Source organism: Schistocerca nitens, chromosome 7 (genome assembly GCF_023898315.1).
Source record: "Schistocerca nitens isolate TAMUIC-IGC-003100 chromosome 7, iqSchNite1.1, whole genome shotgun sequence".
NCBI classification, from domain to species: domain Eukaryota; kingdom Metazoa; phylum Arthropoda; class Insecta; order Orthoptera; family Acrididae; genus Schistocerca; species Schistocerca nitens.
This window is the reverse complement of record NC_064620.1, coordinates 266,859,178-266,874,494: the sequence shown is the minus strand read 5'-3', so window position 1 is coordinate 266,874,494 and position 15,317 is coordinate 266,859,178. Positions and strand designations below refer to the sequence as shown.

At 42.4% G+C, this 15,317-nt stretch overlaps 1 protein-coding gene across 1 annotated transcript in view; it reads left to right on the top strand.

Annotated features, from left to right (window-relative positions):
• LOC126195402 (long-chain fatty acid transport protein 1-like) overlaps positions 1 to 15,317 on the top strand; it is a 332,742-nt gene that overhangs the window by 204,466 nt on the left and 112,959 nt on the right. The window contains exon 2 of the mRNA XM_049933995.1: positions 15,115 to 15,265. Coding sequence (XP_049789952.1) covers positions 15,115 to 15,265 — 151 coding nt within the window. The remainder of the gene's footprint in view (positions 1 to 15,114; positions 15,266 to 15,317) is intronic.

Genomic DNA, 15,317 nt, shown 5'->3' with positions numbered 1-15,317 from the left:
TGTTATTATTACAACTAGGTCGTGCAAGCCTGTTCGGTCTCCCATGTGCTGGCCTCTGCACAGAGCTGTGATGCCTGCAGTGTTGAAACTTGCTGCAATGTTGAAACGTGCGGATTCTTTCATTCGAGGTGATAGACAGATCACAATCAAACACCACACAGCTCAACTGGACGTCTCTGTTGGTGGTGCTGACACACTCATCCACCAGTTGGGGTACTCAAAGGTGTGTGCCCAATCGGTTCATTGCCACCTAACAGAAGACCATAAAGAGCAACAAAGGACCATCTGTGCGTAATTGCGTGCACATTACGAAGCTGATCGTGACAATTTACAGATGATGAACGATAGGTTCTTCACTTTGAATCAAAAACAAGACGGCAATCCGGGGAGGTGCCACACCACCTCTTCTCAGAAAAAGTCCAAAGCTGCAACGTCTGGTGGTAAAGTCATGGCGATGGTCTCCTGGGACTTTGAAGGGGCTATTCTGTTTGATGTCCTCCCTCATGTTGCAATGATCAACTCTGAAGTGTATTGTTCTACGCCCAGGAAACTGAAGAAATGGATTTAGTGTGGTTGTCACCACAAAAATGCAAACACACTTCTCTTTCTTCATGACAATGCAGGGCCTCACACAAGTCTGTGCACTCGAGAGGAGGTCTCAAAACTTCATTGGACTGTTCTTCCTCATCCATTCTACACGTTACGACTTTCCTCTGTTTGGCTCAATGAAGGATGTACTCCACAGGAATCAGTAGTGGATGATGTGGAGTTTATTGATGCAGCAAGACATTGGCTCCAACGTCAACCAGAGTGGTACCAAACAGGCATACAGGCCTTGACTGTAAGGTAGCCACAAGGCCGTCTCATTGAGTGCAAATTGTGTTGGAAAATAGGGTTTTGTAGCCGTAAGAGTGCATCCGGAATAAAACCAACCTGCTTTCAGAAAACAATGTGTTACATTACTTATTATTAATGTTTTACATTGGAAATGGAAATGGAAATGAAGTCCCATGCTTCTTTACAGAGCGTAGGGGAACGATGCGGGAGACCCGCACCGCCTTACTAGGCAAGGTCCTAATGGAGGTGGTTTGCCGTTGCCTTCCTCCGACCGTAATGGGGATGAATGATGATGATGAAGACGACACAACAACACCCAGTCATCTCGAGGCAGGAAAAATCCCTGACCCCGCCGGGAATCGAACCCGGGACCCCGTGCTCGGGAAGCGAGAACGCTACCGCGAGACCACGAGGGGCAATGTTTTACATTACTTATTATTATTAGTTTCGTAATTAGCAGGGGCAGATTTGCATTTTAATATCTGTGACATGTAAAGTTGCGTAGTCATCTGTCATTTGTTAATTTCTTTCAAATAGTCTTTGTACGTTACTGACAGTACAGTTAGCCTTCTGCCGCTGAGCAGTGTGTCAGCAGTCCGCAAGTAGCAGCATTACTGCATTTACTAGGCATTCTTGTATTTTAATAACCGTTTAAATTTTGTTTCGAATTGTTTGTGCTCTCTGTAGATTAGTTTAGACGTTCTTTGCACAACAGTATTTAGCATGGATAGGGACTGTGACTGCTGTGTTCGGATGCGGGCTGAGTTGGCATCCCTTCGCTCCCAGCTTCAGGCAGTGTTGGCTTCGGTCACACAGCTTGAGGCTGTTGCCAATGGGCATCACTGTGGGGGTCCAGACAGGGGTTTGTCGGGGATGGCCAGCTCGTCCCACGCATCCCCCGATCAGACTACGGCTGTGGCTGCCCAGGATACTGCCCACATTGAGGCTCACCCCTCACCCGTGGTAGAATGGGAGGTCGTCTCGAGGTATGGCAGGGGGCTAAAGACATTCTGGAGGGCTCAACGGAAGGCCTCTCCAGTTTGTCTGACGAACTGGTTTCAGGCTCTGTCTCCGGCTGATACTGATCTTCAGCTGGACGGCAGCAGCCCTGTTCCAGAGGTTGCCCCACGGTCTGCAAGATCCAGGCGGTCACAGAGGGTGGGCTTACTGGTAGTTGGGAGCCTCAACATCAGGCGTGTAATGGGGCCCCTTAGGGAGATGGCTACAAGGGAGGGGAAGAAAACCAATGTGCACTCCATGTGCATACCGGGGGGGAGTCATTCCAGATGTGGAAAGAGTCCTTCTGGATGCCATGAAGGGTACAGGGTGCACCCATCTGCAGGGGGTCGCTCATGTCGACACCAATGACGTGTGTCGCTTCTCTGGCTTCCAGTGGCTACCTCATTTGGTGAAGACTGCCAGTCTCGCTAGCAGGATGAAAGCAGAGCTCACCATCTGCAGCATCGTCGACAGGACTGACTGCGGACCTTTGGTACAGAGCCAAGTGGAGGGTCTGAATCAGATGCTGAGACGGTTCTGCGACCGTGTGGGCTGCAGATTTCTCGACTTGTGCCATAGGGTGGTGGGGTTTCGGGTTCCGCTGGATAGGTCAGCAGTCCACTACACCCAACAGGCAGCTACACGGGTAGCAGGGGTTGTGTGGCGTGGACTGGGCGGTTTTTTTGGGTAAGATGGCCTCGGGCAAGTACAGAAAGGGCAACAGCCTCAAAGGGTGCGGGGCAAAGTCAGGACATGCGGGAACCAAGCAGCAATCGGTATTGTAATTGTAAACTGTCGAAGCTGCGTTGGTAAAGTACCGGAACTTCAAGCGCTGATAGAAAGCACTGAAGCTGAAATCCTTATAGGTATGGAAAGCTGGCTGAAGCCAGAGATAAATTCTGCCGAAATTTTTACAAAGGCGCAGACGGTGTTTGGAAAGGATAGATTGCATGCAACCGGTGGTGGCGTGTTTGTCGCTGTTAGAAGTAGTTTATCCTGTAGTGAAATAGAAGTGGATAGTTTCTGTGAATTATTATGGGTGGAGGTTAAACTCAACAACCGAGCTAGGTTAATAATTGACTCCTTTTACCGACCTTCCGACTCGGCAGCATTAGTGGCAGAACAACTGAGAGAAAATCTGGAATACATTTCACATAAATTTCCTCAGCATGTTATAGTCTTAGGTGGAGATTTCAATTTACCAGATACAGACTGGGACACTCAGATGTTTAGGACGGGTGGTAGGGACAGAGCATCGAGTGACATTATACTGAGTGCACTATCCGAAAATTACCTCGAGCAATTAAACAGAGAAACGACTCATGGAGATAACATCTTGGACCTACTGATAACAAACAGACCCGAACTTCTCGACTCTGTAAGCGCAGAACAGGGAAGTAGAAAAGCAAATGAAATCACTCAACAGAGGAAAGTCCACTGGACCTGACAAGTACCAATTCGATTCTACACAGAGTACGCGAAAGAACTTTGCTCCCTTCTAACAGCCGTGTACCGCAAGTCTCTAGAGGAACGGAAGGTTCAAAATAATTGGAAAAGAGCACAGGTAGTTCCAGTTTTCAAGGGTCGTCGAGCAGATGCGCAAAACTATAGGCCTATATCTCTGACATCGATCTGTTGTAGAATTTTAGAATATGTTTTTTGCTCATGTATCATGTCATTTCTGGAAACCCAGAATCTACTCTGTAGGAATCAACATGGATTCCGGAAACAGCGATCGTGTGAGACCCAATTTGCTTTATTTGTTCAGGAGACCCAGAAAATATTAGATACAGGCTCCCAGGTAGATGCCATTTTCCTTGACTTCCGGAAGGCGTTCAATACAGTTCCGCACTGTCGCCTGATAAACAAAGTAAGAGCCTGCAGAATATCAGACCAGCTGTGTGGCTGGATTGAAGAGTCTTTAGCAAACAGAACACAGCATGTTGTTCTCAATGGAGAGAGACGTCTACAGACGTCAAAGTAACCTCTGGCGTGCCACAGGAGAGTGTTATGGGACCATTGCTTGTCACAATATATATAAATGACCTAGTGGATAGTGTCGGAAGTTCCATGCAGCTTTTCGCGGATGATGCTGTAGTATACAGAGAAGTTGCAGCATTAGAAAATTGCAGCGAAATGCAGGAAGATCTGCAGCGGATAGGCACTTGGTGCAGGGAGTGGCAACTGACCCTTAACATACACAAATGTAATGTATTAGACAAATGTAATGTATTGCGAATACATGTTTATTGTACGATTATATGATAGTGGAACAAACACCGGTAGCAGTTACTTCTGTAAAATATCTGGGAGTATGCGTACGGAATGATTTGAACTGGAATGATCATATAAAATTAATTGTTGGTAAGGCAGGTGCCAGGTTGAGATTCATTGGGAGAGTCCTTAGAAAATGTAGTCCATCAACAAAGGAGGTGGCTTACAAAACACTTGTTCAACCTATACTTGAGTATTGCTCATCAGTGTGGGATCTGTACCAGGTCGGGTTGACAGAGGAGATAGAGAAGATCCAAAGAAGAGCAGCGTGTTTCGTCACAGGGTTATTTGGTAAGCGTGATAGCGTTACGGAGATGTTTAGCAAACTCAAGTGGCAGACTCTGCAAGAGAGGGCTCTGCTTCGCAGCGTAGCTTGTGTCCAGGTTTCAAGAGGGTGCGTTTCTAGATGAGGTATCGAATATATTGCTTCTCCCTACTTATACCTCCCAAGGAGATCACGAATGTAAAATTAGATAGATTCGAGCGCGCACGGAGGCTTTCTGGCAGTCGTTCTTCCTGCGAACCATACGCGACTGGAACAGGAAAGGGAGGTAATGACAGTGGCACGTAAAGTGCCCTCCGCCACACACCGTTGGGTGGCTTGCGGAGTATAAATCTAGATGTAGTAGATGTAGAACATACCTGTTACAAATGTTATATATGTGGGTTTGTTTTTCTTTAACATACAGAGCCACTATTGCCTTGTGGCTTTTTACATTTCTCCAGAATCCAAAATGATCTTACCTGAGGTCAACTTCGTGACATTAATGCTAAACACTTGTAGAATGTGACATGCTTAAGATGTTCACCACGTATCTTGTGTAATTTGGTAGTATTGGGTTATTTCTCTATGATATAAGAATATTGCTGCATTTATTCATCACACCAGCCAAAAATTTTCTTTTGATGTGAAAACATCTATTCACTCATCAGTCAAATTTTCTTGTGAGAAACTATTGCCAGATTTGGTTCGCTTATAACTAGGGGACTGATAATGCGTAAATGAAGGTTGACCTTACAACAGACACCTAAATCATGTCTGCAGTACATGTTTGTCGCACGGTATTTGCAATGCCTGTGATGTGACCGTTCAAGTGAATAGGGCTGGTCCGTGAACATTTTTCACACAAATGAACTTGTCATTTGGCAGCCGTTTCTCCCCCAGTTTTCCCACATACACTTTCACGCGTGTAGTTTTTGCTACTTTTGATAAAATAAATGTCGTGTGACTAGGGCCTCTCATTGGGCAGACCGCTTGCCGGGTGCAAGTCTTTCGATTTGACGCCACTTCGCCGACTTGATGATTAGGAAAACACAACACCCATCCTTGAGCGGAATTGAACACGGTGCTTAGGTTGATATTCTGCCACGCTGACCACTCAGCTACCGGGGATGGACGCTACTAATGATGATAAAAATGTATACAATCTTCCACTTGGATGTAAATGGCACCTGTCTCAGCTTAGCACCCCACGCGACCACTACTAATTGCTTTATGTCCTGTATCAAAATCTTACAGTTGTGGCGCCTCTGGCACCCTTTTTAGCTTGGCACCCCAAGTGAGGACTTGTGTTGCTTGGGCCTCTGGTCCTGCCAGTGTATTCACATGCGCATGATTGTTATGAATTAGCTTTGCATAAAGTTATAAATTAGTGTAGCATGGAAATGCATTTATCTGGGACACTGATTCGGATGTCATTGTGAAGAACTTGCAGAGCATTAGTAAAACCCAGAGTGAGAGAATAAAATATTTGTCAGAATATAAATGGAAATTGGTATTAAATTGAAAATTACAAAATAATAAAAGGTATCATAAATATGCATGGAATTATAGAAAATGCAAATCAGAGGAAAGCTCACATTGAAAGCAATTCCGAAAGCCAAGGAAGTCCAATGCCAAACTAATTCAAGAGCTATGGCAGTGTCAAAAAGGAAATGAAAAATAATGGTGCAAATGATTATGTAGCTAGTTCATTGGGCATACAACAGCTAGCGACAGTCCCAACTTGTGATTTATCTATTCTATAACAATTATACTACTCTGGGTAACCATTGTATAAAGATGATAAATTACAAATTAATACAAATTGCTTGTTATGATTTTATCTCTACATTCTCATGAAAAATTTATGGCTAGACCTGAACTACATGCACAATTTTTTCCCCTTGTACAACTGCTAGAACCCTTTTAAGTCCAGTAGTGATGGAATTCTGTTTGTCATAAGATTCATCATATTCTCAAGACAGGAATATTACCCTGCCTGTAATAGACATCCTCCTTATTTTAAAGAGACTTTGTAGGAATTGTCTCATTGTTAACAAATTTTGACGCCGGAGGATTGAATATTGTGTTATTAATATTCAATGTCTGCAGAGGCACCACATAAAGCACTGTCTAGTGAAAACTTATCAGGTGTTTTCAAACATAGCCTTTCCTGGAGTACTCTTGACGGTGTGGCAGTGATATTTTTCATGTCTGATGCAAAGTGATACCAAAAGTGCGCGAGAGTTTTTTTTTGATCATGTGTTGTTTTTTGTCTTTGCTGTAAGACTATAGAATCTCCTAGTTTTTGTTGCTTCTCTGTTGTTTTCTTTTAGTTTCTTATCATTGTGAGTTTTCACAAATAAATATTTTTTTCGTTAACTCATTATACCGGACGGCTATATAATTATTTGTTGTAGGCAAGTCGCTTACATAATTGGTGACCTCCGATTAAGGAACTTTAAATCTTTCTATAGCTACGTCGAACATTAACTGCAAAAGCAATGAACGAAGACGGCAAATGATACGGTTTGATAACGGAAGAAATTCATAGGCTTCAGAATGAGATAAAAACTTTACAGTTGCATATTTCGAAAGATATGAACTTAAAGCATATACCGGACCAAAGGAATGACGTTGGTTCAACAACCATGGCACACACCAGCAAGGCAACATCATCGGAAACTGGGACTACTGCAGCACAGCCACAGCAAGTAACAGCAATGGAAGTACCCGCTGGTTTCAACACTTCACCAACTCAACGGTTGCAATTACGGGCGCCCCCATTCATGCCTTCTCAGCCACACACATGGTTCGCAGTAATGGAAAATATATTTCTACAACAAAGAATAGTCAGTGTTCACGAGAAGTTCACCTTGGTGATAAGTAATTTGTACCATCAGACCTCGGTTTTGATATCTGACATTATAGTGAACCCGCCTACAGAAGGAGCATACTGTAGACTGAAAGAAGAATTAATTTCTCGGCGTGTGAAGTCAGTCGACATCAGAGTCAAACAAGTACTGTTCCAAGAGAAACGGGGAGATAGGACCCCATCAGAATACTGACGTCATTTACGCAGCCTGGTAGATAGATCGACAGTCTCTGATAGACTGTTACTCCACGTATGGCAACAACAGCTACCAACGCAAGTAAGAACTACACTAGCTATATACAACGAAAGATCAGTTGACAAAGTGCTGCTCGCTGCAGACAGAATCTACGAGACGCACGAGCCTACTGCAACAGTTGCAATGACGTCGACAGGTGCCACGTACGGTAACTACCATTACCAGCAAGACCAAACTGACAATATAACAGTAAACTGTGCCGCGATCGCAACGCGACAAACAACAAAAAGTTCAAACGAAATTAGAGATTTAAAAACTGCAATAGAGGATTTGCGAGCTACAACGACCACAAGTTATCTTTAAGCGCAAGAGAGACCGGGCTGGGCGTGAAACACGAAGTCAACAAGAGGACGAGGGTAAGGTGTTTATACACAAAGACCTGTACAATTGCTCTCACGTAATGTTGCGAACAGACTGAACGCCCCTTACACGTTTTTAAAAAACTTTTGACAAATCCTCGTCCAGCAAGTTATCTTTAAGCGCAAGAGAGACCGGGCTGGGCGTGAAACACGAAGTCAACAAGAGGACGAGGGTAAGGTGTTTATACACAAAGACCTGTACAATTGCTCTCACGTAATGTTGCGAACAGACTCAGTCAAATCGCCTTTACAACCTCCATATACGGGCCCATTTCAGGTGCTGAGTAGAAATAAGCATACCGTGGACATAATGTACAATGGTGTTCTGACAAAGGTATCGATTGAACGTGTCAAACCAGCATGGGTTTTACCCTCTCCGACCCCTGACACCATGCCTGTGCATCAACACATGATGGACGCAGAGCATACCGAAACACCGCTCAGTACATCGTCGGAGACAGGTGAATCATCACCACAAACAACAATGTCACCGCCCCCGAGACACCCGACGACACCAGAGCTGGACTTCGAATAAAATTCAAGTATCAAGATATCCCTGCCCAGATAGCACAGTAAGCCGGTTTCAAACTTGTTTCCAGATGTAAAGTTGAAGTATATAAGTTTGATCAAAGCTGGAATATTCAGGCCTGTTAGTTGGATTCAAGCTTGAAACAAACATCAAAGTTGGCAGAGTTCAAGCTATATTTCAAGCTTGACTTATCAAGTTTGGCTCCAGCTGTATCTACACACGTGGAATACAGCCTGGTATTTACAGCTTGTTTTAAGCTACATAATTATTAATCTGAATTTATTGAACCTAATTAATTAAATAAATACCAGAATGGAAATGGTGTGAAAAAAATTATCAAGACATGCATGTTTAATTTTTTTTTATTTTCAAAGTGTTTAAAATTGTTTTATTTTAAAATTTAATTATTCTGAAGCCCCTCCGGCCCCAGCACACAGACCAGAGCAGGATCAAATATCGCTTACTTCTGCCGGTATAATGATCCTGTAAAAGGTAAAAGAAAATGTTAGCCATACCTAAACATAAAAAATGTAAAAAGTTTAAACTGATCAACCTAAATATAATTTAAGCCCCAGATTAGCAAAATACCTTCAAACTCACTGATGCAGTAAAAATCATTAACTAGTATAAACGTCACTGAGTAAGCAGCTGCTTCTGGTGACTTCATTCCAAAGAGTTTTTAAAGTAATTTGAAATAACTTTTTGTTTGAAATTTTTAAAGTAAAGATGATATTTGGGTAATTTTGCGATGACTTCATGAAGAAGCCACACGTCACTATTTCTAACAGTTTCAGGGCCATTTAAACTGAATTATAAAGAAACAATTACTTGAAATCATATACACCTCATACTGTAAGCTTATAAGGAAACTACGGCTTAGAAAAATGTAGACATTTTATTCTATCCACAATTATTTTTTGGTGAGTAAAACTGAATCAAAAAGAAATAAAAGATGAAATCGAAATGAATTTAAGAAATTACCAGTTCAGTGGAACTGAAATGTAAAAGAACAAAAAATGTTCTCCTTGTCATATTTTAATATTGCCTTTTTTTAGATTTCAGCCACATTACAAATAACAATAAAATTAAAAAGTACCTGTAGGCCTCGCAGTATTATTTCACCTAGGGAACAACAAAATTAAGAGCAGATGAAGAGCAGTCAAAGCTACGAAAAAAAGAGACTGACACCTATGTAGTGACTGGTTCTTGAGCACTTTTTCCCGTTCACCATGTCATTACTATTTGTATTCGCAAAGACACTTTTCACACTTCACGATTATTCATTCACGGTGTGACACACGCGAGTACTTACAAGTAAACAAATGTAATAGGGCGATATATATAAAAAGGCGAGATTTTGAAAAGGTAAAATAACATTAAGTTTTAATTCATTGGTGCTGAACAACTTGTAATATGTATTCTTAGCTGGTAATCCATTTCACTTTCATCCAGGCTCAATTTTTCTACGTAAAAGAATATGATATTTCTTTACGTTACGTAATAATATTTAACATTTGTAATATTAACGTACCACTAGAGAAAAATGCACCAACGTGCCTGTAATACACTATATATCTTCTTCAGACCCAGTGTAACAGTAAGGCAGGGGACACCACACACTTTCCAAACTATTTTCCAGTATAAAACAAACTTCACAACAGTCAACAATCATTAACGCGCGTCACAAAAGTAAAATGGCCGTAAACCTAGCAGAGTCAGTGCAAGGCTTATAAACGCTTGTGGCGCTTCCCGTGGACATCTATGGAAGCTATGCTGCGCGCGCATCTGCTGTACAGCCTCCCAGGGAAATTACAGTTTATTTCAAGCTTGGGAAAATTATTGTAATTCAAGCTAAATTTTTACAGCTTGATGTAAACTGAGTAACAGGTTGATTTTTCAATCTTGAATTTTCAACTGAACCTAAACTCAATATCCACCTTGAAATAAGCTGTGTAACAGGTTGATTTTTCAATCTTGAATTTTCAACTGAACCTAAACTCAATATCCACCTTGAAATAAGCTTGAGTGCTAGCTGGGTGGGGCTCCGCACTTTAAGGGGGGGGGGGATGTGTGGCAGTGATATTTTTCACGTCTGGTGCAAAGTGATATCAAAAGTGCGCGAAAGTTTTTTTTGGTCATGTGTTGTTTTTTATCTTTGCTGTAAGACTATAGAATCTCCTAGTTTTTGTTACTTCTCTGTTGTTTTCTTTTCTCTTTCTTCTCATTGTGAGTTTTCATAAATAAATATTTTTTTTTTGTTAACTCATTATACCGGACAGCTATGCAATTATTTGTTGTAGGCAAGTTGCCTACAACTGGTTTGCAGCCAGATCTTATAGTCTAACCGGAACAGTGAGATTATCAAAGAGTGTTCTCACCTGAAGGTGACGACCAGATGGACCACTAAAATATTAGGAAGAGTGTATGATCTGGCTGCAGAGCCAACAAGCTTATCACTTACTGATTGTCTGATGTTTCATTATAAGAGACAAATATGCATTTTTACTTTAACCTTCTTTTTATTTTCTGCCTAAGCTTAAAATCTGTGAAATCACAATTTTTCTCTTAATGACCAGTGCCTATAGGTGGTCTTTGCCATAATGTAAAACAGACCCATTTCAACCTCAACTTAATCCTTACTCCCTTGAATTCCACACAACTTGCTGTTGGAAAATATCTACACTCCTGGAAATTGAAATAAGAACACCGTGAATTCATTGTCCCAGGAAGGGGAAACTTTATGGACACATTCCTGGGGTCAGATACATCACATGATCACACTGACAGAACCACAGGCACATAGACACAGGCAACAGAGCATGCACAATGTCGGCACTAGTACAGTGTATATCCACCTTTCGCAGCAATGCAGGCTGCTATTCTCCCATGGAGACGATCGTAGAGATGCTGGATGTAGTCCTGTGGAACGGCTTGCCATGCCATTTCCACCTGGCGCCTCAGTTGGACCAGCGTTCGTGCTGGACGTGCAGACCGCGTGAGACGACGCTTCATCCAGTCCCAAACATGCTCAATGGGGGACAGATCCCGAGATCTTGCTGGCCAGGGTAGTTGACTTACACCTTCTAGAGCACGTTGGGTGGCACGGGATACATGCGGACGTGCATTGTCCTGTTGGAACAGCAAGTTCCCTTGCCGGTCTAGGAATGGTAGAACGATGGGTTCGATGACGGTTTGGATGTACCGTGCACTATTCAGTGTCCCCTCGACGATCACCAGTGGTGTACGGCCAGTGTAGGAGATCGCTCCCCACACCATGATGCCGGGTGTTGGCCCTGTGTGCCTTGGTCGTATGCAGTCCTGATTGTGGCGCTCACCTGCACGGCGCCAAACACACATACGACCATCATTGGCACCAAGGCAGAAGCGACTCTCATCGCTGAAGACGACACGTCTCCATTCGTCCCTCCATTCACGCCTGTCGCGACACCATTGGAGGCGGGCTGCACGATGTTGGGGCGTGAGCGGAAGACGGCCTAACGGTGTGCGGGACCGTAGCCCAGCTTCATGGAGACGGTTGCGAATGGTCCTCGCCGATACCCCAGGAGCAACAGTGTCCCTAATTTGCTGGGAAGTGGCGGTGCGGTCCCCTACGGCACTGCGTAGGATCCTACGGTCTTGGCGTGCATCCGTGCGTCGCTGCGGTCCGGTCCCAGGTCGACGGGCACGTGCACCTTCCGCCGACCACTGGCGACAACATCGATGTACTGTGGAGACCTCACGCCCCACGTGTTGAGCAATTCGGCGGTACGTCCACCCGGCCTCCCGCATGCCCACTATACGCCCTCGCTCAAAGTCCGTCAACTGCACATACGGTTCACGTCCACGCTGTCGCGGCATGCTACCAGTGTTAAAGACTGCGATGGAGCTCCGTATGCCACGGCAAACTGGCTGACACTGACGGCGGCGGTGCACAAATGCTGCGCAGCTAGCGCCATTCGACGGCCAACACCGCGGTTCCTGGTGTGTCCGCTGTGCCGTGCGTGTGATCATTGCTTGTACAGCCCTCTCGCAGTGTCCGGAGCAAGTATGGTGGGTCTGACACACCGGTGTCAATGTGTTCTTTTTTCCATTTCCAGGAGTGTATTTCCAGCAACTTCATTCTAATAACTTCTCAAATAATAGGGAAACTTTACACTGTACTGTACACTGTACCGTCTACACCCTGCTACTTTAATTCATCAAAACCTTCTTTGCAAAGGTTCCCTGGAAATTTAGACTGTACAACCTTATCTATCACCAGCTATGAACAGACTCTTGTAATGCTGAATTTTATTTCTACAGCATATTTGTTTGTGGCTTCCACTTCATTAATGAACTTTAGTTATTGTTGTGAACCATGAAGTCATAGAATCATGTATGTCAACCATGCAATCAAGATCTTTGGCACAATGTAAAAATTCAAATATATGTGACCACAAAAAGATATCTAGCCTACTAATAATTTAGATTATCGATCAGTTGAATACAGCATATAATACAACATCAAATAGGTCAATCAGGATAACAACTAGAGTATACTAAACGGCCTTTGTCAATGCATTATGCATCATACACAAATAAGCATTTCAGCTGACATGCCAAATTTATACTCATGATTGAAAAGTTTTGAAGGGAGACTGGTCGAAAAACAACTGAGGATGATAAATATGAGTAAAACAGTTGATAGCAGTGTGGACATCTTCTCTATTGTCGCAGTGAGAGTTGTTGCACTTTTGCGCTGTGAATTCCATAAGATTTGTTCTGTACATAGTTCAGGCCAGTAAAATTAACTACAAAAAGGGGTTTGCTATGCAAAAATTAACGTAGGGCTCTGATATGAATAATTTGAATTTGCCCCAATATCTGAGTGGAGCTTCAATTGTGATGAAAAGAAAACAACCAAAATTTGAGACAGCTTTCTTTTCTTTTCCAAATTTTTCCAAAACTAAATGTTAAATTGGAAAAGTGGAAGCTACCAAAAATGTAGAGCATTAAACTCTACATCAATTGACTACCATAAATTTTCTGTTTGATTAAATTTTCCCATAGAGAAACTACATCAGAAAATGGTAACTTTCACACCTTTCAAAGCACAAAATGGGAAAAATAGCCCTATACATAAATGACAATCTCTTGGGTCACCTTGGTAACAGGCATGCAATAATTATTAAAATTAAGGTGCTTAATCACTAAAAAAAACTTTGTTAAACATTGACATCAAATAGTTGATTCTTATGCTTATTTCTACATGATTCTGAAATATGGATATGGTATTGCCCCCTCCTTGCAGTTATTGCATCACTTTATGACTGCATTCCCCCATTTGACTTTGTGTTATAACTCTGTTCTCACCTGACAAGAAATCCTGTTCTTCCTGTTGCCACAGTTCTCAGATTTCCATTACGTCTAACATCAACTTTTCCGTTTCTCTTTCCAGGTTGTCTAACGTACCTACATGATAAAGAGATCTAACATTCCACACTCCAACATGCAGAACACCAGATTTATTTTCTCTGATGACAACATCCTCCTAAGTTGTCCGTGCGTTGAGGTTCAAATTGGGGGTCTATCTCACCTCTGAAGTATTTTAGCAAGGGGGTACCATCATCATTATACCTTCTGAAACCATGTGTTCATCTGAACCCTCACAGATACTGCTCCAATATTGTTGCACCTATGGTAAAGTTATCTATATAATTGAACAACACAAGCAGCCCCACCATGGCAAGTCCACATTTCATGGAAAGGGGGGGCTCACACATCAGAACATAGTAACACTTAATCACTCACTTGGTCAATATCTCTTCTGAACATACCCCTTTCTCATTTGATGTATGACAAGGAGTTGTGACCTCTTGTTAAATCAAAACAACTCTGCTGTTCCTTGTAACATAAATCAGAAGATGTCTTTTAGAATTCTATCCTATAACTGGTGCAACATCCAATATACATGTCAGAATGCCTATTGCAAACACTACCTCCTGAGGTGAGTGGAGAGATATACAAAAATAGCTTGTTGCCTGTCATACATATCACCTTAATGAAGGGTTTTGCATACAAACATTACTGCCTGGAGGTGAGTGGTGAGATGTACACAAATAGATGGTCGTCTATCATACATATCACCTTTATGGAGGATTCTGCATGCATCAGTTGACATTATCATCTATCCAATGACTGCAGTAATTACAGGCCTTATCTGGGGTCAGATCATGATCAACAGCACATCTCATAAATGCATGTCATAGCTCTTAGTTATTTTTGGATGATCCAGGGTGCCTACCTGTTAAGTACTCTTTTTAAAGCATATTAGTAAAGGACACACACTCAATTACTGGACTGAGTTTGATGTTTCTGTGATCCCTAGTGACTCACTCATAGTTTAAGTGAGATCTGATATTACTCAACTGGGTTAGATATCCAAGCTGTTCTCTCCCACCACCATAGCATCAACTACCATCCTACTCACAAACATTAAAATGTTGGCTAAGCACTGATTGTACAATCAATCATTATTGTGTAGAACATGCAGTTTTGAATGACATTACCATGGTTTAAATTTCTTTGCAATGTACAGCACTGATCTTGACTTTTGCACTCTCTGCTGAAGTCAAGTACTGTCACTTGTTTTCTCATTTTCTACAACACAGTCTGAATGAAATTCAGCCAATAGAAATAACATGATTTGCAGAATTCAGCTAATGAGTTTTCTTTGTTTACTAGGATATTGGAGAGATATATAGTTATCACCACTAGATTGTGGTGGTGGGAAAAGAAGAAACAGACGGTTCCAAAGATTTTCATGCAAGTGGCAAGGACATATCCAAACAAAGTTGCTTTCCGGTTTGAGAAGAAGCTGTGGACATTTTCCCAGGTATTATTACAATGTTATGTTGACATAGTAACCACTTTGGCATACAAATCAT